Genomic DNA, 23,314 nt, shown 5'->3' on the forward strand with positions numbered 1-23,314 from the left:
AATTCTGTCTAATGTTGCCGGTGGAACACCCTTTCACTGCACCCCGGCGTGCAAGCCCCTTGCCTCTTTCCCTGGCATCAGCCAGTAGAAGCGAAGATCTTCAGTGGGTGGGCGGTACGTCTTCTAAGGGGCCCAATGGTAATCGAGAATCGTTGAGCGCTTTACCAGTCGTGCCGCGGAGTGGGCGGGGCTTCCTGCCTGGACTTGCAGACTCCCGGGCTGGGTGAGCAGGAGTGTCGCTGGTTGCGAATCCATGTGGCGGGGGCTGTGGACCCTGGTAGCCCGGGCGGCACGTGGGCCTCGCAGGTGGGGCGACCTGGGGAAGGGGTGTGACAGCGTAGGGCGCTACTTGGGCCCCAAACCCTCTCCCTGGGATCTGGGGGCGCAGTTCCCTGCGGCAGAACCACCTTTCCCCTTCTTCCAAGCCCCAATCTGTCCATCCCCCTGCCGCAGAGCCCACATCTGGGTCAACTTCTGCTCTCAGAGATCTCAATCCAGTCATCTTCCGGCCTCAGACCCTCCAGTCTGTCCATCCCCCAGCCGCAGAACTTCCACTTGGGTCAGCTTCCGACCATCGAGCCCACTATCCACCTGCCACTCTGACGGCAGAACTTCTCAGATGCACTGACTGACTCTCCTCCTCTCCAGTCCCAGACCGTGCACGCGCCAGGGCAGTGGCGCCCCGGCCCCCGGTTCCGGAGCCACTGTCTTCGCGCTGAGCTCCGGCCAAGGCCGCTGCGGCATCGCGGTGATCCGAACCAGCGGCCCCGCCAGCGGCGAGGCCCTCCGGAACCTCACGGCCCCCCGGGACTTACCCCCGGCCCGCAAAGCCTGCCTGCGCCTGCTCAGCGACCCCCGCTCTGGGGAGCCTTTGGACCGCGCGCTGGTGCTTTGGTTCCCGGGTGAGGGGCTCCAGATCCAGAACTGCATGTAGCTCCGATGACCCAGCTTCCTCCTTCCAGGCGTTGCCCAGGCTGTATCCTCCTGACACCTATCTCCTCAACATACTAGGTCCCCAGAGTTTCACGGGTGAGGATTGCGCGGAGTTCCACGTGCATGGAGGCCCGGCTGTGGTGAGTGGTGTCTTGCAGGCCCTGGGTGAGTCTGCAGCCTTGGGTTTGAGATATGGCTATGTCGGTGGGCCTAGGTAGGGGCCAGGGGGGCTCAGGACCCTGGACCTTCCCGTAGGCAGTGTGCCAGGGCTGCGGCCTGCGGAGGCAGGCGAGTTCACCAGGAGGGCGTTCGCTCACGGGAAGCTGAGCCTGACCGAGGTGGAGGGGCTGGCGGATCTGATCCATGCAGAAACAGAGGCACAGCGGCGGCAGGCCCTGAGGCAGCTAGATGGGGAGCTGAGCCATCTCTGCCGCGGCTGGGCCGAGACCCTCACTAAGGCAAGTACACCATTCGCTCATACCTTGCCTCAGAGACCCTACCTAACCATCTCCTATATTAGCGCTTCCTGTCTATAAGCCTCCAGTCTGACCCCTTATGTCGGGCTGGACCTGGGCATATTGAGGGGTAGGTTTCTGTGTGATCACACTATCCACCCCTCCCTCCCTCAGGCTCTGGCCCACGTGGAGGCCTATATCGATTTTGGTGAGGATGACAACCTGGAAGAGGGCGTCCTGGATCGAGGTGGGTCTGCCTGCCTGGGGGGGTGGGAGGTGGGGACATTTGGCATCTCAGCCCCCCAAGGCCTCCTTACTCCCTCTCCTTTCCTCCATCCACAGCTGACAGTGAAGTGCGGGAGCTGGAGGTGGCGCTGGGCGCACATCTTCGAGATGCCAGGCGCGGACAGAGGCTCCGCTCAGGGGCTCATGTAGTGGTTGCAGGACCTCCCAACGCCGGCAAGAGCAGCCTAGTGAACCTGCTCAGTGCGTGGTCAGGGGGCGGGGCCCAGGGCAGGGGGCTAGGAGCGGGCGGGGTGGGGGTGGGTGGCTACCGAGCTTTCAGGGATGGGGAAGGGGCCAGGGAGGTCGAAGAAAAGGTCCAGCCCGGGGCTTCCCTGGTGGCGCAGTAGTTGAGAGTGGCCGATGAAGGGGACGCGGGTTCGTGCCCCGGTCCGGGAGGATGCCACATGCCGCGGAGCGGCTGGGCCCGTGAGCCATGGCCGCTGAGCCTGCGCGTCCGGAACCTGTGCTCTGCAACGGGAGAGGTCAAGGCAGTGAAAAAGGTCCAGCCTGGGGGTGGGGGTGGGGGTGGGTGGAGTCTTGGGGGAGGGGCTCCCTCATCTCCATTCCTCCCCTTTCCTCTGACCCCACCCCCAGGCCGGAAGCCTGTGTCCATCGTATCCCCGGAGCCGGGGACCACCCGAGATGTGCTGGAGACCCCCGTGGACCTGGCCGGGTTCCCGGCGCTGCTGAGCGACACGGCGGGGTTGCGGGAGGGCGTGGGGCCTGTGGAGCAGGAGGGCGTGCGGCGCGCCCAAAAAAGGTGGGCAGGCAGGGCGGTGGGAGGGGGAAACGGGGCCCTTCCTCTGCTGTTTCAACCGGTTGCATTTATTTTTCATTCTTCCTTAATGAGGAAAGGCTACTAAGCCCCATTAAGTGGGGACCCAGCTATCTGGGGAGGGCAGCTTTTTAAGTTTGGCCTGTGCCCCTGCCCCTGCCCAGTGCTCCTAATTGCTCAACTCTGAGGTCCACGCTCCGTTTTCCCGCTTCCCCAGGCTGGAGCAGGCTGACCTCATCCTGGCCGTGCTGGATGCTTCTGACCTGGCCTCTCCGTCCAGCTGCAACTTCCTGGACACCGTTGTCATCCCTGCGGGAGCCGGGAGCCCAAATGGGTGCAGCCAGCGCCTCCTGCTGGTGCTGAATAAGTCGGACCTGCTGCCAGCTGGGGGCCCAGATCCCAGTGCTGACCTGCCCCCTTACCTGTTGCTGTCCTGCCTGACTGGCGAGGGGCTGGATGGCCTCCTGGAAGCGCTGAGGAAGGAGCTGGCTGCATTGTGAGTCCCCCTTGCCCGCTGGGCAACCTCCCTCTGTCCAAGTTCAGGGGCTGAGCCCCTGGCTTTGGGCACGAACCTACCCTGCCAGCTCAGTTTTTGTATCTAAAAAATGGGTATGATTATCCCTCACCCCTTTGAATGTTGAGAGAGACCCCATCCTTTGTCCCTTCCAGGTGTGGGGACCCATCCACAGGCCCACCACTTCTGACACGGGCGAGGCACCAGCATCACCTCCAGGGCTGCCTGGATGCCCTTGGCCACTACAAGCAGGCGAAAGACTTAGCCCTGGCGGCTGAAGCACTTCGGGTCGCCCGAGGGCACCTGACCCGCATCACCGGCGGAGGGGGCACCGAGGAGATCCTGGATATCATCTTCCAAGACTTCTGCGTGGGCAAGTGAGGGGGCGGCCAAAGCTCAGACCCAGGCTGGGTGGACACCCAGAAGCCTTGAGGCATCTGGGAACAGCTTAGGCCAAGTGGGAGTCTCAGCCCCTGGGGGAAGAACTTGACCCCAAACGGTGAAGCCTCTGTTGCTGGTTGTGACCAAGCCACAGCTGTCCAGATTCCCTAGCAGGGACTTGCGGGGGGTTCAGGCCCAGGAGTGGGGCTGAATGGAGGTCTCTTTTGGCACTTGATGCTGGGGGACTAGGAGTGGAGGGTTGGGGTGGAGGTCAGAGGGTCTCAGGGGTCTTTGTTTCATAGTTTTTAACTTATTTTGCAAATACCAAAGGAATATAAAAAACTCAGGTGATCCGGAAACATTTAAACACCCCCTCCCTGGGGTCACAGCTTAACTTGTATAATTCCAGAACTTTCTCTGCATGTTTGCATACTTGGGACTGCACCTATAAAGTGTGTTGTATCTTGTATTTTGTACACAAATTGGTGTTTATTGCTCTGCAAGCTGTCATTCCTTTTTGTAGTATTAATCTTGCAACTTTGCTTCTTTTTTTTTAATTTTTAAATTTTATTTTATTCTTTTATAAGTTTATTAATTTATTTATATTTTTGGCTACATTGGGTCTTCGTTGCTGCATGCAGGCTTTCTCTAGTTGCGGCAAGCAGGGGCTACTCTTCGTTGTGGTGCACGGGCTTCTCATCGCGGTGGCTTCTCTTGTTGCGGAGCATGGGCTCTAGGCGCGCGGGCTTCAGTAGTTGTGGTGCGCAGGCTCTAGAGCACAGGCTCAGTAGTTGTGGTGCATGGGCTTAGTTGCTCCGCGGCATGTGGGTTCTTCCCAGAGTGGGGCTTGAACCCGTGTCCCCTGCATTGGCAGGCGGATTCTTAACCACTGCGCCACCAGGGAAGCCCTTAATTTTTATTTATTTATTTATTTATGTATTTATTTTCTTTTTGGCTGTGCCACATGGCATGTGGGGTCTTAGTTCCCCGACCAGGGATCGAACCCGCGCCCCCTGCATTGGAAGCACGGAGTCTTAACCACCGGACTGCCTGGGAAGTCCCGAAACTTTGCTTCTTTTATCTTCTTTTATCTACTTCCTTTTCATGCTTAGTCATTCATTCAGTGATTCATTCACTCATTCAGTGAATATTTATCCAGCACCTACTATGTGTTAGAACCGTACACATCATTTGATGGGATCTTCATAACAGCACAATACAGTGGGTATTTTGTTACAGTTTTATAGGTGAGGAAACAGGTTCAGAGAAGTAGTTAGTTGCTGGAGGTCCCCAGCTTTGGGATTTGCACATAGGTCTGTTCAAGTTCAATTTGAGTTCACTGCAGGCCTTCTGGGCAACAGGCCGTGTGTAGGGGGCTGGGATCATTGAGGGGAATAAGCAGACATAAATCCTGCCCTTGTTAAAGAAGAGACACAGTTCCTTTCGGTGAGGCCTGATGGCTGCTGGGCAAACTTACAATGAGGAAGCCTGACCTGGTCAGGGGTGGACATAAGGGCAGGCTGCCCTGCAGAGGTGGCATCTGCACCGACATCTGAAAGGTGAGAAGAAGGAAACCAGATGGGAGAGGCTAGCAAGAGCATCCCAGGCGGAGGGCACGGCACGTGCAAAGGCCCTGAGGTGGGAGCATCACGGTGTGTTCGAGGGACAGCAAGGTGGCTAGTGTGGCTGGAAGTAGAGTGATGAGGGCTAGAGAGGAGGGAGAAGAGGTCCAGGAGGAGAGGAAGATCCTGATAGCGAGGCCTTTGATTCCAAGGCTTATGGGTGACCTGACGTGGTGGTGATGAACCAGCAGAGGGCGCTTTGCTCTAACAAAGAAGGTGCCTGGCAGTCCTCCAGGGAAGCTCCGGGACCTTAGGCTTCCACACCCACCTGGTGGCATATGAACGGTTAACTCCCCTTTTGCCAGAGGTGGACATGGAGTCTCAAATAGGGTCAGGATCTTTTCCAGAATCAGAAAAAAAATCACCTCCAGTAGTTGAAGATACAAACTCGGTTTCAGGGGACACGTGAGCAGAGGCTGGGAGGTGTCCAGGGCCTACCACCCAACTAAAGGGACCTCCGACCCCGTTTCTTCATGACTTCATTGCAATATGTCACAGTCTGTTGATTTGTCTGCTTGTTCGACAGCTGCTGCCCCCCAACCCCCACCATGAAAGGCTTCTGGAGGGAAAGGGTCACTCCATGAGTTTAGTGCATGGATATTACTATTATGTCCATTTTGCAGAAAGACAAGAAGAAGCAACAATCTGGGTCTAGAAGAGGTGGGTGCCCAGATGTCCTCTGTGTGGGCAGGGCCTGGAGGGCTCCCAGGAGGGGTGAGTGGGGTCTGGGTGGGGGAGATGCTTTTGGGGAAGGATGCCTGGGCCCTGGCACACAGCTGGACTGAGGTCCTTGGCTATGGTCCCTTTTTTCCAAGAAGGGAGAGGCGGTTTGTGGGAAGCAGCCATGGGGGTTATTTATAGAGGTCACAGGAAATCCCCAAAGTGTCAGAACCTCACCCAGCGGCTGGACCACAGGGTCTGCCAATTACTCCCTGACTGGTACTCAACCCCTACCTGACTCCCCGCGGGGCGGGGGTGGAGATGGGGAGGACACCAGCCTGGAGAAGTCAGAGCTACAGGGTCAGGGCTGGGAAGAGGGAAGGATGGGGCCCAAGAGGTACCCAGAGGGAGCAAGAACTATGCCTGGAGCATCTAGGGGGGCTGCCTGGAGGAGAGATCTCTAGGGTTGGGCCTTGGGGGAAGAAGAATTTGCAGGCAAGAAAAAGGCATTCTAGTCTGAGGGCACAACACAAAAGTCACTGAGTAGTCAAAGAGTCAAAGGTCCAGGACAGCTGGAGGCAAAGGCGGCACTGTGTGTGAGGAGGGAGGGCACAAGAGAGCTGAGGAACTGGGCTTTGTTCCCAGGGTAATGAGGAGCCATGGAGGGTATGTGAGCGGGAGAGGCACATGGTCAGATCCCATGACGAATAGATCGGGTGTGGGGGCTGATTAGAAGGATGATATTGGGCTGCTCTGAATGGGAGAGACCAACCAAGAATCAGAGACCTGCGCCCATGGGTCCAGAGAGTTAAGGATGGTGATGATGACGATTCTGGACGCACCGCACTGCTTGCGGGATCTTAGTTCCCCGACGAGAGATCGCACCCTTGCCCGCTGCAGTGGAAGCACGTCATCTTAACCACTGGACGGCCAGGGAGGCCCCTAGGGTGATTATTATTACACTTATTTCTAGGTGAGTAAATGGAGGCTGAGATGGACTGAGCCAAGATTTGAATGCAGGAATGTCAGAGTCTGGAAGCCAAACTCAGGTGTCCCACGGTTGCTTGGGGTTGGCTGCTGTCGGCCTCCTCCCCAGGACTCCAGGCTGCTCAGGCAGTAGGCTCAGGGTCAGGGACGTCCCTGCTTCCTTGGGGCCTCCAGACTGGCCCGTCTGGGCGGCCAGGCCTGGCTGACCCTCCTGCCCTTGCTTGGCGGGGCCCCAGCCGAGTGTTTCCTGCAGCGGCCCGTCTCTCGCCCGGGTTCCTGTATCCAGGAAATATCGCTCCTTTGTCCCTCCTGACTAGCCTGCCCTAAGCGTGGCGTTGCCAGCCTCGGCTCCTCGTGATTCATCCCCTCCCTGTCCAAGGTCCCAGGGGATGGGCTGGGAGGGAATCAAAGTGGAGAGACAGACAAGCTGAGATTCTAGACCACAATTTTTTTTTTTTTTTTTTTGCAATACGCGGGCCTCTCACTGCTGTGGCCTCTCCCGTTGTGGAGCACAGGCTCCGGACACGCAGGCTCAGCGGCCATGGCTCACGGGCCCAGCCGCTCCGCGGCATGTGGGATCTTCCTGGACCGGGGCACGAACCCGTGTGTCCCCTGCATCGGCAGGCGGACTCTCAACCACTGCGCCACCAGGGAAGCCCTTGACCACAATTTTTAGGCCATTTACCACCAATGGCCATTTGCTTTGTTTCCTGGAGTTTTCACTTCTCGGGGATAAAGTCCCAGGAATGGGATTGCTGAGCCGAAGGATTTGTATGTCTTCACTTTTCTTTTTTTGGTCACGCCACACAGCTTGCGGGATCTTAGTTGCCCGACCAGGGATTGAACCTGGGCTCTGGTCAGTGAAAGGGCAGAGTCCTACCCACTGGACTACCAGGGAATTCCCTGTCTTCATTTTTATTAAATATCATCAAACTAATTCCAGAAGGGCCAGGATGAGATGTTCATTTCTACCAGTCCCGTAGGAAAATGCCCTTTTCTCTACATCTTCACCAGCAGTCGGTATTATAGCTTTTTAACACTTTTTTCCCCAGTCTGTTGGGTATGTTGTGATGTCCCTGTGTTCATCTAATGTGCAAAATTTCCCCGGCTTCCTGCTAATTTAGTGATCAGTCAGTTGAAGTGCTCCCTAATTGGACACTGGTGCCCTTTCTAACATCCCATCTTCCCACCAAAAAACCTCAAACAAAACAAATGCCTGGGACTTTTGTGATATTGTTCTGGAATCATTTTGGTGAGGAGGAGTTACTGCAAAACAGGCTGTGGTACCTCAGTAATTGTTGTCTGTACCTGGGGGAATCTCTGCAAACCTAGCAAAAACAAAAGCTACAAATAGATAATCTGCTTTTTCAGAAACCGCTTTTTATTTGTATTTATTTAAGAAACTGCTTTTTAAATATATGCTTTTTAAAAAAATAGGAAAAAAAGCTGCTATTTTAAACAAACACTAAATTGACAACAATGCTGTCACAATGTGGGGTTTTGTAGGCATTTCATGAAACCCTTATTGACTATGATTTTGCCATTTCTCTTCACATATGGAGATGCCTACCGCTTGGGGGAAGCTGGTGTCTACTCACGTTTGCTCCGGGTTGAAGGGTCTTCTGACCTGGGGACGCTGGCGATGGGATTCTTCAGCTTTCATCCTATTCCTAGTTTTTTTTTCTCACTCAGAGCCTGATGGTACCTTTTCAAAGCAGAAATCATGACTCTGGAGTCTTTGAACGGATTTGATAACATTTATTTAGTGCCACTAACATTTATATGGGTCACAGGCAGGGCTGGATATGGAGGGGAGAGAGAGTGAAGGGGCAGCACCCTCGTGGGCTCTGAGGGGTCCCCTGGACCAGATGCTCCCTCTCTTGGGGGCCTGGAAACTCTCAGGGGAGGACGAAGGTGAATGTCTTCCTGTTCTCACTCCCCCAGACCTGGAGCACTAAGATGCTCCAGCTGAGTGTGGGATGCTGTGGGTGCCTTGACCCGCGTGCACAAAGGGATGTGATTCTGGGCAAGGGCTGGGCAGAAAGTGCGTGTGTGATGGCGCCGTGTATCTCTGTGATGTCATTGCCTTGTCTCTGTGTGACGTCACCACCATGTCTGTGTGATTGATGTCACTGCATCTGTGACGTCGTCCCGGCATCTAGGGGGTGAGGGATTGTGTGGTGCGGAGAGAGTGTTAGGGGGTGTGGGTGCGGTGTGGCGGAGGATGAGCAGAGGACGCAGGCCAAGGGCGCCCCCTTTGTCGTGCGTGCGTTATCTGACTCCACCCTGGCTGTGTCCCTCGCCGTGGGCGTCTCGCTGCACCTAGTCTCCAGACCGGTGAGTCGGGGCCACCCCTCGGTCCTCGGGGCCTAGAGCCTCCTCAGCCACTGGGGCAGGAAGGAGATGGGAATACAATAGTCAGACAGACAGACGGCAGGACAAACCTCGCCTGGGCCTGCCTCTTCCCCTGGGCCCCTTCTTGTTCCCAAGAACCCTAGGGCTCCTGCCGGTTTCAACCTGCCCTTAGACTTCGCCTTGTTGAACCTCTGTGGGACAGGTGGGACTGAGATGTGTGCCTATCCATTATATAGACTGAGGTTCAGAGGGGCCGCCTCCTGCGCTCCAGGCCTCTGTTGCAGTCTGTCTGACTCTCTCCCCTTTGCTCCCTAAGGCCCTGGGGATCCTGGGTGTTTGCCCAAAGTCCCCGGCCCCCCGGCCCCCAGGCAGGGCCTCAGTTTCCCTTTTGGTCTACACAGAACTGACCTAGACCTGGCCCCTCACTCATTCCCAGGAGGGTTTTTCTAATGAGCCTGCCCCTACTCACATGCTCCCATGGCTCCCCAGCGCCCTTGGGACAAAGCCAGATCTTCTGTATCTGGCATTCAAGGCTCCACCCACTGTGCCTCCACCAGGCCTCCCCACTGGGGAATCAAAACCTGACAAAGTACCCCCCAGATTCTCAGAGCCATCACTTCACTTCCGCCCCTCCCCCTTGCCTTTGCAGGAGCCATCCCGCTGTCTGGGATGCCCCTCCCCCTCCTGGGCCTGCCAAAGGTTCTCACGAGGGGTCAGAGGTTGGCTCAGAGGCTGTTTCCTGATGGGGGAGGTGGGGGCCTCTGCCAAGTCCTGCTTCCGCTGGCCCCCTCCCTTCCTTCCCTGGCTCTTCCCTGGGGCCCCCGCAGCCTCACGTTCCTTGGCTGGCTCTGGTGCCCCCCTTCCCAGCTCCAGGCTCTGTCCTCTACCAGGATTTACAGGCTCCAAGGCAGCCCCGACAGACATCCTTTAACTCCTGCTCACCAGCCTGCAAGGGAGGGTCATCCCTGGCCATTTTCAGAGACTGGGGCTCCTAAACCCCATCGCTCATCTGGACCAGCACAGTCGCCTTCACCCCTGTCTCAGGTTCCCACCTTCACCCTCCACAACAGCGACCAGAATGAGCCTGTGAACACCTGAGTCGGGTCACATCCTCTGCTGTTCACAGCCTTCCCAGGGCTCCCAAAGTCCTCACTGCAGCCCCAAGGCCCTGCCTGATTTATCCTGACCTCACCTCCTCCCACGCTCCCCTCGATCACTCAGCTCCAGCCACACCAGCTGCCTCACTCAAACTCACCGGGCATGGATGGTCTTGCCTCAGGGCCTTTGCACGGGCTGTGCTCACTGCCTGGTGCACCCTTCTGAGAACCCCCTCATGGCTCCTCCCTCATCTTCTTTAGTTCTCTGCTCAAATGTCACCTCCTCAGTGAAGCCTGCCCTGGCCCCGCCCCCACCCCACCCCCGCGGAAAATTCCAACCTCCTCAAGCTCCCTCATCCCTTTTCTGTTTCACTCATCACCAAGGGTCCCTATCATGGCTCCCTCATCTGGTTTGTCATCCACCTCCCCCACTAGACTGTCAGCCGCTCGAGGGTGGGGATTTGGATTTCTGTGCCTTATTCCTCCCTGTGTCCTCAGCACCCAGCAGCTGCTCAAGAAATATGGGTTGAATGAAAAAACAAACGGTCATAGTGATGGCAGTGAACTTGAATCGACACTCACTGTGTGCTCGGCTCAGAGCCAGGGCTGAGCTCCCATCTTCAACCTTCCACATTGTGACTTGTGCCATCTCCAGCCACGTAGCCGCTACACCAATATTCACTTAATATTTGTCTTCACCTCCATTGTGTTGTGTTTTTTTAATTTAAATAAAGTGATCTCCAAAGGATACTCAGTCTTACCAAGTAAAGGAAAGCTGGTGCATTTGCCATTAATAGAAAACCACTTAAAAATGTTCAGTGAAAAAGCAAGACCATGTTCTCAAGTGCAGCTGACGCCGGAGCCTGGGTCTGCCCTCCCTCTGTGACTATGGGAGAACTGCAAGGGTCTGGGAGGCATTAGGGTGAGTTAGCAGCAGCGCAGACTTTCTCGAGGCCCGGAAGGAATGAGTGGAAAAGGAATCAACAGTCCCCATCATGGGGTGGGTGATTTGATGCGGGGCCTCGGATCTGGTCCCCTGTTGGGTGCATATAAAATTTGGACGTTACGATTCAGTCACTCACTGGCTGTCCACTGAGTGCCTGGCCGAGCTGGGGCTCAAAACCGGAGCCGAAGACCCCAGCCTGCTCATGCCCGGCCCCTCTCTCAGAGGAAGGCAAATCAAAGCGGGAGCCCATGGACCAGAAGCCCTTCCTGTGACACTGCAGAGAGAAGCAGGAGGGGCACAGGCTTAAGTACACATTGTTTCCTCCGTGGCGGTGGGCGGGGGGGGGGGGGGAACGTCATTTGGGGTAAACAATGTCAAGAGCTTCCCCATCCTCAGCTGCGACCGGGACAGGCTTGGACTGGGAGCCTGGCTCCAGCCCTGACTTGCTGACGCATGACCCCGGGCTGATCACTTCCCTGGGGCCTCAGTTCCCTCCTCTGAGAAATGGGGATAATAATAGAACCTCCTTCCTTGCCATGATGGCTTCAGGCCAAGATGGAGAGAGGAAAACTGTTTGCTCAGAGCAGGGTGTTCTCCCTACCCCCTTGCTTCCCTCTCTGCAGGCTGCCCGAGGCTGAGGGATTTCTCCCAGGCAGAGCTATCCAGAGCGAGGGGACCCAGTTCCGTAAGGGAGTGAGCTCCCCATCAGAGGGAGTATGTAAGAAGAGGCATAGTGAAGATGGAGCTGGGTGCGGAGGACCGTGGGGAGTTAATGACAGACGTTTGGAAATCTTTTTGGCCCCAAGGGCTTTGTTTAGCATGCTGGGGCTGAAATAGACCTAGCTTCACAGTAGCCTGGTGGCAAAACTGTTGATGCCACAGGCTTTGGGATCAGAGGGGTCTGACAAAAATCCCACATACCTCCTCAAACCTCAGGTCCTAAACTACAAATGGGCTGCCCATCCTAGGTCAGCAGTGTGGTCCTGAACAGGGTAGGGGGTGGGGGGTTGGGGGGGGTGTAAGAGTGACCCTGGAGGGAGCACAGGGTGTTCTTCGAGCTGTGGTCTGAGTCACCTTCCCCGTGACGCACAGGGTGTCGTCCAAGAGATGACCAGGCCCTGGGAGGCAGTGAGGGGGTCAAAGGCATGGAGCCATCACCTGAACATGTGCCAGGCACCCTTGATGCTCCCCACTGAGGCCCTGGGTTCCTTGCTCCTCCAGCCATGTGTGGACAGCACTTGATGGCTGGCAAAGCATTTGCATGCCTTTGATTTCAGACACCCCCCTTTTTTTTTTTTTTTTTTTTTGCAGTATGTGGGCCTCTCACTGTTGTGGCCTCTCCCGTTGCGGAGCACAGGCTCGGGACGCGCAGGCTCAGCGGCCATGGCTCACGGGCCCACCCGTTCCGCGGCATGTGGGATCTTCCCGGACCGGGGCATGAACTCGCGTCCCCCTGCATCGTCAGGCGGGCTCTCAACCACTGCGCCACCAGGGAAGCCCAGAGACCCTCATGTTTATAGAAGTAGAAAGTGCGGCTCAGAAGGGTGGAGTGAGAGGCCCAGGGTCACTCTCGGACACTGCTGTCCCTCTTCCCCTTCCTCGGCTCTGTTCACTTCTGCCACCCTAGTCCATCCACAGGGCCTTTGCCCTGGCTGTTCTTGCCACCTGGAGCACTGTTCCCCTTGCCTTCCCCCAGGCCAGCTCTTGTCTAGCCTCCAGCTCAAAGTTCCCTTCCTCATCCAGGCCCTCCCTTTCCTGTCTGGAGTCTGATCACCTAGGTTCATGTCCCAGCTCTGGCTGTGTTACCTGGGGCACGATGCACACCCTCTCTGTGCCTCATTTGCTTCATCCAGAAAGTGGGGATAACAGTAGCTCACCCATGGATTAGGATTCTGAGGATTAAATGAGTTAATTGGGCAGAGAGCTTAGGACTGTGCCAAGATCACAGTAAGCATCCAATCGTGGTAGGTTCTTGGTCACCCTGCCTCCTTCATTGTCTCTTTGGCCCACTACTCGGGAGTTTCATGAATGGAACTGTGTGTGTCTTGGTCACTGCTGTATCCCCTGGGTCCAGCATAGGGCCTGGTATACAGCAAGTGCTCGATTAAGGAAGCAACAAGTGTGATGCGAGCCTCCCTCCACCCCAGTCCTGTACCCAGCCTCATCCAAAGCCTGAGACTGAACTGTCTCAGCCCGTCCAGAGCCTCACCTAGCTGATGCTAAGACACTGCTGGCAGGGGGTCGCTGGGACTCCAGGATCCTCCTCTTGAATTCCTCCAGCCCAGCTGGGTCTGCCAAGAGAGGGAGGGGTCAGCCCCGACCTAATGCCTTAGTAACCATCCCCCCAGGGTCAGGGAATGGGCTGGCAACCCAGGATCCAAGGTGGAATCCGCCCCCCTCTCCTGGCTCTGCCCTCTGTCACTCACCAATGGGCGGGGGATTGGGGGCAGGGCCTGCAGGTCTTGGCACTGGTATTGACTGCGACTGTGGGAAGAAGGGTGAAAGGAGGTTGGTGGAGGCCAGGGATCCCAAACACGAGTCCCAGGGAGTTTCCTGCCTCTCCACCCCCTTGGAGACCTGAGTTCCTTCCAGGGCAGAGAAAACAGACAGATACCCATGGAGAAGGACACGTGATGATGGATATATAATCACCTGTAGACACCTGCCTTCAAATGATCGGGGACTGCAGGGACCGGCTTCCCTTGGCAGCCCCCGGAGACCCCACTCTGCAGGGGTCCTGCCACAGTCTCCATTACAGCCTTGGTGCCAGCCTGACTCCAATCCAAGACCCCATTGGAGTCCATCCACCCAACCCAGCCCCGCTCCAGACTGAAGCTGACCCACTCTGTAAACCAACTGGCCCTCGATCCTCAATGCCATCCCTTGAAGGACCCCGAGAGGATCCTTCCAAACCTGAAATCCAAAACCAGTTCTGAACTCAGTCACCTAAAATCAGATCCCAACCTGAAAACAGAACCTCCCTTAGAATCAAAGCCTGACCTTAACCCAGTCCCAATGACAAACCTGATCTGATCATAACTTTACATCTAACTCTGACCATAGCCCATCCCCTAGACCCAGCCGCTATGAAAAATCTACCCCCCCACCCCCATTCCCTCAGCGCCAGCCCGGCACTCCACTACAGCCACCCATAAATACCTTCCCAATACCACACTCAACCCCAGCTCAACCTCAGACCTCAGCCTCTACCTGAGTTAGAACCCCAGCCCAGCCTCAGCCCAAGATCAACGTCCACCCGGCTTCTACTCTAGACCCAGTCTTGACCTGCACTCGAAGCCCAGGCTCACCTAATCCTTCACGTCGAATATATCCTAACACCAGCCACCCTAAAGGCAGCCCAATCTCAACTCCTAGCCCACGGTCAATGCCAATTCCAATCTTAATGCCCATGAAGTTCTGAATCCGCCCTTGGTCCCAAACTTCTAATCGTCTCTAGGCCCACCAACCACCTACACCCGCCTGAGCTCCAACTCCAGCCTCAACTGAATGCAATCCCAAACCCCCTGAAACCCTAGATTCGCTCTTCACCAAATCCTTGATCCAAGAGCCACCCTGCATGTGACCCCTGACCCAACTTTTAACCTTTCCTCACAATCCAAACGCCAAACTCGACCTAATTCTAAGACTAATGAAATCTTACATGGAACCCTAACCTTAACCCAAATCAACTCTAGACACAGGAGTCACCAAGAACCCACCTTGACCCAACTCTAAGCACAAACTTAGAGTCCACGTGAAGCCTTTCTCTAGACCTGCCTTAACCCTCACCCTAAGCCCAGTATCACTTCCAGTCCTTAACCTGGTGCCCCCTGATCCTTCAACTCAACTCAAACCCATCCCAACCCTGACACCGACACTGGATGAGTCCCTAATCCTAAACTTAAGGCAATTTTGAGGCCCACCTGCCTTCCTAAACTCAACCCCAGTCCTTAACCCTTTCTTAATGTCATTCCCAATCCAAACTCCACCCCAAACCTAATGCCAATGAAATCCTTACGTTAATACATAACCACAATCCTAAAGCATTAGACGCACAGTCACCCATGTCTGATCTCAGCCTCAAGCCTAAATCCACCCTCAGTGTCTCAGCTCACCCCAACCCCAAAGCAACCACAATTCTAGATTTGCCCCTCACTCAACCCTGGACCTGACAGCCACCCGACCTCCAGCTCCAGTCTTAACCCGACACCTTTTCTCAATGCTGATCCCCATTCCGAGCTCTGCCTCAATCCTGACATCAGTGAAACCAGTGAAATTCTCAAGTGAGTCTAAGTAACCCAACCTAGACTGGGAAGCCAACCTCCACACCAAGGAAAAAAAAAAAAAAGTTCAAACCCAACTTCAACATCACCATCAGCTTGGCCTCCAGACCCACCCCGAATGCAACCTGAAGCCAGGGACCTCTGGCCCACCTTCGCCTTGATGCAGGTGTCCAGGGCCGAGTTGCTGACAGCCAGCTGTATCTTGAGCTGCTCAGCCTCCCGCTTCTTCTCCTCCAACTCCTTGGCCAGGTTGTCACGCTCCTTCCGCAGCACTGCTTTCTCCTCCAGGGCCAGCTGGGTCTGCCGGGCACATTCAGCCTGGAGCTTGGCCTCCCGGGCCTGGGCCTCCTTCCCCACCTTCTCCTTGGCCTCCTGACTGGCGCGCAGACCCTGTTCGGCCTCCAGCTTCTGGCGCTGGAGGTCCGAGTTCTCACGGGTCACACGCTCGATGCCAGCCCGCAAGCTCCGGGCCAGCTCCTCCACCTTGGAGCTCATGAGGGTGGGCATGTGGTCGCAGGTTCTCCGGATGGAGGGCAGTTCCGAGCCAAGGGGATGGAACATACTGTAGCCCAGGCTTTCAAGGGAGCGCGGGATGATGGAGTCCCTCCAGAGGTTGCGCAGCTCGATCTCAAACTTGTCCTTGTCCAGCGGGAGGCAGAGGGCCTGCACCTTCTGCAGACGGTCCTCGGCCAGCTGTCGCTCCTGCCGCTGCTGCTCCTGGGCTTTGCTGCACTCGGCCAGCTGTTCCTCCATCGCTCGCTTGCACAACGCCAGACTGTCCTTGTCTTTGGTACATACCACCTTCTCCTTTGCCAGCTCCACCTCCAGTGTCTTGGCTTTCTGGTTCAGTGTGAGGGCCAAAGCTAAGGGTATAGGACCATAAGAGTCAGGAAGGTTGGGGGCTGCCAAGAGACTGGGTGGGGAGTCAGCTACCCTGCTCTCCACTGTCCATAATTGTAACCCTAACCCTAACCCACTCACCATCGCAGCTCTTGTTACTTTCTTTGAGTTGTTCTTGGCATTGTTTCTCACTCAAGATGATGGCAGCCATGTACCGCTGGTTGTTCATGTAGATCACCTGTCCGGATGTGACACAGGACAGAGCTCAGTGTCCGGCTCCTGTGGGACCCCCTGCCCCCGGCGCTGCCCAGATTCTCAGGGCTGGGGCCTCAGATCCAGCACCCAGGTGGTCTGTGTTGGCATAGTTCACAAGGACATGGCTTCTCTACAGGGGATGCTGGTCTGATCTTCAAAAGTTGTTATGATTATGGACAATGGAATACTACTCAGCCATAAAAAAGAATGACATTTTGCCACTTGCAGCCACGTGGATGGACCTGGAGGGCATTATGCTAAGTGAAATAAGTTAGACAGAGAAAGACAAATATCGTATGATATCACTTATATGTGGAATCTAAAAAATACAACAAACTAGTGAATATAACAAAACAGAAGCAGACTCACAGATAAAGAACAAACTAGTGGTTACCAGTGGGGAGAGGGAAGAGGGGAGGGGGAATATAGGGGTAGGAAATTTAAAAAAGGGTATTATGGGATTGTATGAAATCATGTGTGTGAAACTTTTGAAAACTGTAAAGCACTATAGAATTTAAAGGATCTTCCATTCATTCAATTAAAAAAAAAGTTAAAAGAAACCCCACCTGGACTTCCCTGGTGGTGCAATGGTTAAGAATCTGACTGCCAATGCAGGGGACATGGGTTCGATTCCTGGTCTGGGAAGATCCCACATACCGTGGAGCAACTAAGCCTGTGAGCCACAACTACTGAGCCTGTGCTCTAGAGCCCAAGAGCCACAACTACTGAGCCCACGTGCCACAACTACTGAAGCCCGTGCGCCTAGAGCCCGTGCTCCACAACAAGAGAAGCCACCGCAATAAGAAGTCCGCACACTGCAACGAAGAGTAGCCCCCGCTGGCCGCAACTAGAGAAAAGCCCGCGCGCAGCAATGAAGATCCAACGCAGCCAAAATAAATAAATTAAAAAAAAAAACCCACCTCTTTCCCTAGGCATTTTAGTCAACCAAGATAAAAAAAAAGTTATGATTAATACTATTTGGCAATAAAAAGGAACAAAGCACTGATATATTCTACAACTTGAATGAACCTTGAAAACATTTACGGCCAATTAATAACGGATTTTGGCTGTGCTGTGTGGCTTGGGGGAATCTTAATTCTCCAACCAGGGATTGAACCTGTGCCCTCAGCAGTGAAAGCGCTGAGTCCCAACCACTGGCCCGCCAGGGAATTCCCCAAAAAACAGATTTTTTTTTTTTTTGACAAGAATGCTGTTATGGGCTGGATTGTGTCCCTCACCCCAAATTCCCATGTTGAAGCCCTGATTCTCAGGACCTCAGAACGTAAATGTATTTGGAGACAGGGTCTTTAAAGAGGCAGTTAAGTTAAGATGAAGTCATTAGGGTGGGTCCTCGTAAGAGGAAATCTGGACACCCAGACATGCACAGAGGGAACATGATGTGAAGACACAGAGAGAAGACAGCCATCAACAGGCCAAGGAGAGAGACATGGAACAGATCCTGATGGGCCTGGGAGGGAAAGAATTCCACCAACATCTTGAACGTGCGCTTGTGCGAAAATAAGTTTCTGTTATTTAAGCCACCTGATTTGTGGTACTGTAAGACACGCCTAGCAAACTAATACGGATGCCAAGATCGTTTCATGGGAAAGAAGATTCTCTTCAACAAGTGGTGCTGGCACTGGGCAGCCACACACTAAGGAATGAACTTGGACCCCTACCTCACACCATATACAAAAATTAGCTCAAGACGGGTCCAAGACCTACATGTAAGGGCTTAAGCTATAAAACTCCTGAGAAGAAAACAGGTGTTAACTCTGCATGACTTTGGATTTGGCAAGGGTTTCTTAGATATGATACCAAAAGCACAAGCAACAGAAGAAAAAGCAGATACATTGGACTTAAAAACTTGTGCATGAAAGGACAACATTAAGAAAGGGAAAAAAACAACCCGTAGATGGGAAAATATTTGCAAATCGTGTGTCTGATGATGAGAATAGTAACCAGAATATATAAAAGTAAACTCTTGGAAATTAATAATAAAAAACAACCCAATTGAAAACTAGGCAAAGCATCTGAATAGATGTTTCTCCAGAGAAGATATATAAAAGGTCAACCAGCACATCAAAAGACGTTCATCATCTTCAGTCATCAGGAAATGCAAATGAAAACCGTGATGAGATATCACCTCACAACCATTAGGATGGCTATAAATAAAACAAAAAACAAGAATGGGCAAGTGTTGGTAAGGATGTGGAGAGACAGAATTCGCAGGCAGTTGGACCCCTACCTCACACCATATACAAAAATTAGCTCAAGACGGGTCCAAGACCTACATGTAAGGGCTTAAGCTATAAAACTCCTGAGAAGAAAACAGGTGTTAACTCTGCATGACTTTGGATTTGGCAAGGGTTTCTTAGATATGATACCAAAAGCACAAGCAACAGAAGAAAAAGCAGATACATTGGACTTAAAAACTTGTGCGTGAAAGGACAACATTAAGAAAGGGAAAAAAACAACCCGTAGATGGGAAAATATTTGCAAATCGTGTGTCTGATGATGAGAATAGTAACCAGAATATATAAAAGTAAACTCTTGGAAATTAATAATAAAAAACAACCCAATTGAAAACTAGGCAAAGCATCTGAATAGATGTTTCTCCAGAGAAGATATATAAAAGGTCAACCAGCACATCAAAAGACGTTCATCATCTTCAGTCATCAGGAAATGCAAATGAAAACCGTGATGAGATATCACCTCACAACCATTAGGATGGCTATAAATAAAACAAAAAACAAGAATGGGCAAGTGTTGGTAAGGATGTGGAGAGACAGAATTCGCAGGCAGTACTGATGGGAATGTAAAAATGGTGGAGCCACAGTGGAAAGCAGCCTGGCAAGTTTTTCTAAAAGTTAAACATAGAATTACACTATGACCCAGCAATTCCACTCCTAGGTATATATACCCAAGAGCAGTGGAAGCATATGTTCACACTAAAACTTGCACACAGATATTCACAGCAGTAGCGAAAAGGTAGAAACAGCCCAAGTGTTTCATCCACAGATGAATGGATAAAACGTGATCCATCCGTACAGTGGAATATTATTCGACTATCAAAAGGAATGAAGCATTGACACACGCTACAATGAGGATGAACCTTGAAAACATCATGCTGAGGGTGAGAACCCAGACACAAAAGGGCATATAGTGCATGATTCCATTTAAAGGAAATCTCTAGAGTAAGTAAATCCATAGAAACATACAGCAGATTTGTGTTTGTCAGAGGCTGGGTGAGGGGGAAGGGGAAGTGACTGCTGGTGGCGTTTCTCTTGGGGGTGATGAAAATGTTCTAAACTGAATTGTGCTGACGGTTGCCCAACTCTGTGAATGTACTAAAAATCATTGTTATGTACACATTTTTCTTTCATCTACACTTTTTTTTTAAATTATATACACTTAATTATTACTATTCTTTTTGGCCGCACCGCACGGCATGCAGGATCTTAGTTCCCGGACCAGGGATCGAACCCGTGTCCCCTGCAGTGTCCCCTGCAGTGGAAGTGTGAGTCACAACTGCTGGACCGCCAGGTAAGTCCCCGTATGTACACTTGAAATGGGCCAATTGTATGGCATGTGAATTACATTTTAACTTTATAACGTTTTTTATGGCTTTAAAACTTTGGAACAGAACGCTCTGCAGAAATATAACAAGGAAAGGTATGAAGGGTGAAGAGGGTGTGCTTTTCTGTCACTTTTTGTCCTTACTCCTTTGGAAGCTGGCCCTGTCCTAATGACCTGGGCATGGGGGAGGACAGAAATAGCTCTGGAAGCTCCTGTGACGTCTGTTTTCAAAAGCCTTAACTACAGAAAGGGAAGATCTCAGGGTACGAGTTGCCTCCAAAGATGAAGTGCGAAAGAGGTTTTCTTCCAGTTGGAGGAGATAGCTCCCAAAAATACAGAAGTATTTTTCTGCACAGGTTCTCAGATGTCAAGATGACGAGGAGACTATTTACTTAGATCTAGTGCAATCCGACAATACAAAAAAAGTATCTTCTCTTGTTAAGGAGTGTTCAGGTACATCTTTATGAAGTAATTCAGGAGTCTCTCCCTCACTTTCCTGTAGCCATGGTTGCCCTGGACTCAGAGGGAGAGAACTAATTGATTAGTGGACAAGTATAAACAGTCTGAAGGGTTTTCTGGAATATTTGTTAGGACATAAAGCAAGGAAGCTCTCAAAGACTCATGGAGTTCCACCAAAAGACACAGGAGCCAGATTGAGGGTGTTCCTACGGCCTATTTCAGGATAATTTGACCATCAAAAAGATTATTACGAATGCTGAATGAAGAAAAATCCATGACAAAAAAAATCTCTCCCGCATGCGTCCTGGGTGGAGGTGCTTCCTTGACCCAGGCCGAGTGGGGCATACCCTAAAAAAAACACACTGAGTTAATTTCCCCTTTCTCTCCCAGGGTCTCAGAGCCAGAAATGCAACTGCATTTGCAGAGAATTTAAGAAAAAAATCCATCTCATAGCACCACCAGGATCAGGGAAAGATCAAAATTCATACTTGGTACCATCAGACATGTGGGGCTGCCGTGGCAGGGGTGGGGCTACTCCCCAGCATCAGTGCCCGCTTCCTGGGGGGTCCTTGGAGAAAACCCTGAGGGGCTCCAGGACAGAGGAATTTGTCAACTTGTGTGGGGGGGGAAAGCTACGATTTTCAAAATTTAAAGTTGTAAAGAGGCAGATTCTTAGATTTCTGATATTCTACAATGGGGCCGTCCGGGATTCGGAGATGCGTGTGAATGTCTGAAACTTTATGATAAAAACAAAAAAAACCCAAACCAAAAACAACAACAAAAAAGGGATTTCCCTGGAGGTCCAGTGGTTAAGACCCTGGGCTTCCACTGCATAGGGCATGGGTTTCATCCCTGGTGGGGGAACTAAGATCCTAGCGCAGCGTGGCCAGAAACGAAAAACATAATCCAAAAAACAAAAGAATAAAACTTTATGATCCTGGGATTGCTAATGGCTCCTGGACCGGAAGACCATGCGTGTCCTGAAAGATTCAAAAGGGCCAGTTCCCGGGAACTGAGAAGTCTGAGGGAGCTGCCCTTGTCAGGAGTGGGGAGCATTTGAGGGGGTACATGGTCCAGCCCTGTGGTCTGAGGGGGGACTTGCCTCATTTGGGGGTCTGAGGGAGACTCACCTTTTTCTGAGGATCTAAGGGGGACCGGCCCTGTCCTGGGGGAATGAGATGGGGAGACCTCACCCTTGCCTGGGCAGTTCTGAGGGGAGCTGTGCACATCCTTCCTGCCCAGTGGCAGGGGCTGGGTGGTCTGAAGCCCCAGTAAAGGCCTTTTCTTTCCACGGTCCCCTGCCCCAAACAGCCCAGACACCTCCTGTGGGAGAAAGAGAGCCTGCCCCTCTCCCCAACCCTTCCCTTCCCCTGCCCACCCCTTCTCTCACCCCATTCCAGCCAAAGCCTGAGGAGGCAACATCTCCTCAGTGTTCCCAGGAACGGGACCTCCTCAGAGGAATCGTGTATGTGTGAGAACATGGGGGATCTTGCTGAGTGCGTTTGACAGGAGTTGGGGGTACGAGGGGGGGATGACAGTCTCCACGAGACCCAGGGTTGCCCATTTCTGCTCCCTGCTGCCCCCCGTCCCCCAACAAGCCACCTCTTTTCTTAGGCCTCCATTTCCCCTCTGCAAAAGGGTTTGAAATCTTCTCCCTACCTCCTGGGACTCAACGAAGAGATAATATTTCCTAAGCGGACATCCAACCTCAGGCAAACCTGAACCATTCATACTAATTGCTAAGAATCCAACACTCTGAGCGTTTATTAAGCCAGGTCTTACTTGCAGCTAGTGTGCGCTGGTACGTTCTGGGCGCTTTATACACATTAAGCCATGGGCCTAGGTCTGACCACAGACCGGATGCCCAGTTCAACTTGAACTCCAGATAGACCACAAATCATATTTTAGTCTAAGTGTGTCCCAAGTATTGCATGAGATATACAGACAAAATACGCATTGCTTCTCTACACGGGCTCGGCACGCAAAACATAGGGTCCGTGACTGTCCCTGTCTCATGAACGAGGAAAGTGAAACTCAGAGACGTGAGGTGACCAGCCTAGGGTTCCCCGGGACGGGTGTCCGGCCTGTGGACTTACCCGGTCAGCCTGACACTGGCGGAAGCTGGCGTTGATTCGGTCCAGGTCGCGGCGGGCGTTTAGCAGCATCAGCATGATGGCATCCTTGGCGCGGGAGGTGAGGTTGAGCTTCTCGGACAGGTTGGCCTGGGAGGCTGTGAGCCCCACCACCTGGCCGTAGAGGCCGTCAGCCCGGCGCTCGGTGGCCTGCAGGTTGGATTCGGTACTCACGTGCGCGTTGCCGTAGACCATAAAGAGGACAAGGCCCAGGATGATGAGGAATTGGATGAGCGAGACAAAGAGGAAAAAATAGCGCAGGTAGTACCAGCAGCCCCTGGGGCTGCCCCCTGCCCGTGAATAGGGTCCCCCGTGCTCCATCGCCGAGCCCATCTCCTCCCAGCTTCTGCCCGGTGCACCGGCACTGCTCTGCTGGCTGGTCTGCTCTGGGTGGTGGCTTCTGCCCCTTCTAGACCTTGCCACGGCAGGGGGGAGGGGGGAAGTGTTTATATTACTCCTCTTAATACTTCCTCTGCCTGGCTCCTTCCTGGCCAGGAGGAAACGGGGGCTGTGGGTTATCACAACACTCCCACCCGGGCTGTGAAGGGAAGGGGGGAGGGCACCGTGTCACGTCTGGGCCTCTCTGATTAACGCTGGGTGGGGCACCGGCGAGGGGACCAGGCGTTCTCGGCCTTGCTGAGCCTCATTTTCCCCACCTGCCCTTGCTTTGTGCCCAGAGCTGGTCTCACCTGCCTATGACCTCATGTCGACATCCCCATCGTGGGGAGGAGGATACCGAGACGAAGGGAGGAGAAA

General features: G+C 53.3%; 2 protein-coding genes across 2 annotated transcripts; one reads left to right on the top strand and one right to left on the bottom strand.

Moving 5' to 3' along the window:
- Positions 1-217: 217 nt before the first annotated feature.
- GTPBP3 (GTP binding protein 3, mitochondrial) lies at positions 218-8,643 on the top strand. The gene is made up of 10 exons (XM_060144701.1): positions 218-306; positions 649-902; positions 1,012-1,098; positions 1,189-1,391; positions 1,563-1,635; positions 1,731-1,874; positions 2,268-2,433; positions 2,666-2,944; positions 3,118-5,625; positions 8,175-8,643. Exons 1-9 carry the CDS (start codon positions 254-256, stop codon positions 3,341-3,343), a joined length of 1,485 nt encoding a protein of 494 aa, XP_060000684.1. The 5' UTR covers positions 218-253; the 3' UTR covers positions 3,344-5,625; positions 8,175-8,643.
- PLVAP (plasmalemma vesicle associated protein) lies at positions 8,357-22,986 on the bottom strand. The gene is made up of 6 exons (XM_060144702.1): positions 22,523-22,986; positions 16,275-16,371; positions 15,444-16,156; positions 13,437-13,494; positions 13,220-13,301; positions 8,357-8,999 (listed from the first exon to the last, which is right to left on the bottom strand). Exons 1-6 carry the CDS (start codon positions 22,889-22,891, stop codon positions 8,993-8,995), a joined length of 1,326 nt encoding a protein of 441 aa, XP_060000685.1. The 5' UTR covers positions 22,892-22,986; the 3' UTR covers positions 8,357-8,992.
- Between the last annotated feature and the right edge of the window lie 328 nt (positions 22,987-23,314).

Source organism: Lagenorhynchus albirostris, chromosome 3, assembly GCF_949774975.1.
Source record: "Lagenorhynchus albirostris chromosome 3, mLagAlb1.1, whole genome shotgun sequence".
NCBI classification, from domain to species: Eukaryota; Metazoa; Chordata; class Mammalia; order Artiodactyla; family Delphinidae; genus Lagenorhynchus; species Lagenorhynchus albirostris.

Excerpts from the sequence above, each read along its gene's own strand:
- GTPBP3 (XM_060144701.1), top strand. The coding sequence starts at position 254 with ATGTGGCGGGGGCTGTGGACCCTGGTAGCCCGGGCGGCACGTGGGCCT. Across the intron at positions 1,636-1,730 it reads AGAGGGCGTCCTGGATCGAG|CTGACAGTGAAGTGCGGGAG; the intron begins GTGGGTCTGCCT and ends CTCCATCCACAG. Across the intron at positions 2,434-2,665 it reads GTGCGGCGCGCCCAAAAAAG|GCTGGAGCAGGCTGACCTCA; the intron begins GTGGGCAGGCAG and ends CCGCTTCCCCAG.
- PLVAP (XM_060144702.1), bottom strand. The coding sequence starts at position 22,891 with ATGGGCTCGGCGATGGAGCACGGGGGACCCTATTCACGGGCAGGGGGC. Across the intron at positions 16,157-16,274 it reads AAGTAACAAGAGCTGCGATG|CTTTGGCCCTCACACTGAAC; the intron begins GTGAGTGGGTTA and ends CTATACCCTTAG. Across the intron at positions 13,302-13,436 it reads CCCCAATCCCCCGCCCATTG|ACCCAGCTGGGCTGGAGGAA; the intron begins GTGAGTGACAGA and ends CTCTCTTGGCAG.